Source organism: Priapulus caudatus, unplaced genomic scaffold, assembly GCF_000485595.1.
Source record: "Priapulus caudatus unplaced genomic scaffold, Priapulus_caudatus-5.0.1 Scaffold634, whole genome shotgun sequence".
Classification (NCBI taxonomy): Eukaryota; Metazoa; Priapulida; class Priapulimorpha; order Priapulimorphida; family Priapulidae; genus Priapulus; species Priapulus caudatus.
This window is the reverse complement of record NW_014577695.1, coordinates 54,030-55,408: the sequence shown is the minus strand read 5'-3', so window position 1 is coordinate 55,408 and position 1,379 is coordinate 54,030. Positions and strand designations below refer to the sequence as shown.

The 1,379-nt window shown below is 40.2% G+C and overlaps 1 protein-coding gene across 1 annotated transcript in view; it reads right to left on the bottom strand.

Annotated features, from left to right (window-relative positions):
* Positions 1-1,379, bottom strand: part of LOC106812323 (condensin-2 complex subunit H2-like) — a gene marked incomplete at its 3' end in the record, with an annotated part of 22,612 nt that overhangs the window by 3,029 nt on the left and 18,204 nt on the right. The window contains 2 exon segments of the mRNA XM_014816166.1: positions 203-277; positions 1,089-1,243. Of these exon segments, the coding sequence (XP_014671652.1) occupies positions 203-277; positions 1,089-1,243 (230 nt within the window).

Genomic DNA, 1,379 nt, shown 5'->3' with positions numbered 1-1,379 from the left:
AAAAATAGGTTTTACATGTACTATGTCACGTCTTTGAATATCCAACATTACAATGGTTTTTGTACTGCCTGTGATGACCATATGATGATCACCAGGTGCATATTTTTTTATTCAAGCTTCAGAGTTCAATAGATGTGCTCCTGACGGCCCTCCCATTGGCACGAATGTCGGACAAAACAAGACTGTTAATTAATTCACTTACCGTCGCTTGCATTCTTCATGTCTAGATCGTCAGTGCCTCCCGCCTCACATGCCAGTCTAACTGTGTTATCTGCAACTAGATGGCACCACAAACATGTTGTATGCCATCATGTGTGACACTAAAGTGACTAACATAAAAATTATCTATTTATCATAACCTACATTTAGCAATTTCTCTATTAACAAGTAACAAGTACTAACACAGTAACAACCCTAGAGTAACAATGGACGGAAACCAATAATTATAGAAATCATAGCGAGAACAACAGTACTAGAACTTTTAATTAAGACCGGTCCCACTTCCTCGCACAACAAGTACACGGTGACAGTATACACGTCACCGAACACCTGCGAGACGCTACTATGGATGCCAGGGTTTGAAATTGACGCTCGCACACTCGCAAAATGCGAGTGGATTTCCGAAATTGCGAGTAGAAAATATATGCACTTGCATTTTTGTGCGAGTGACATATAATCTGTTGTGATGACTATCAAAATCCAACATCCCATATCCAGGCATTTTAAAAGTAACAAGTTGTCAACACAAGTCATAACGGAACTAGACCAACTAATTTCTGCAAAATTATAAACACGTACTGTCTACAAACTGAGTAAGGATTATAAACCTCGCGCGATCGGCCGCTACTGTGAGTATTCTATCTTCACGCTTTGTAGTCTGGTTTAATAAAGTCATTTCAACATTATATAACATTTATAAAGTAACTAAAAAGATAACATTTTAAATTAAAGTGTTAGCATATTATACACTACAAAAATAATTATATTAAGAATGCGAGAATGTTTTGGATTTTGCGAGTTGAAATTTGACCCATTCGCAAAAAATTGCGAGTGGTTTCAAAAGTTAAATTCTACCCCTGGATGCTTACTTGTGTTTGAGAAGAGATCGCCGGGGTTCGGTTCTTCCGGCTTGGTCTCGATAAGGCGCAGGTGTGTCACGTCGAGTAGCATGATTCCCTGATGATGCACGCTACACGTATTCAGCCTGAAGTCACTCTTGTTGCCTAGCACCTCACCCGTGGGACTGCAACACAAACACACACACGGATGATAGAGACTAAACACCTCACCCGTGGGACTGCAACACAAACACACACACGGATGATAGAGACTAAACACCTCACCCGTGGGACTGCAACACAAACACACACACGGATGAT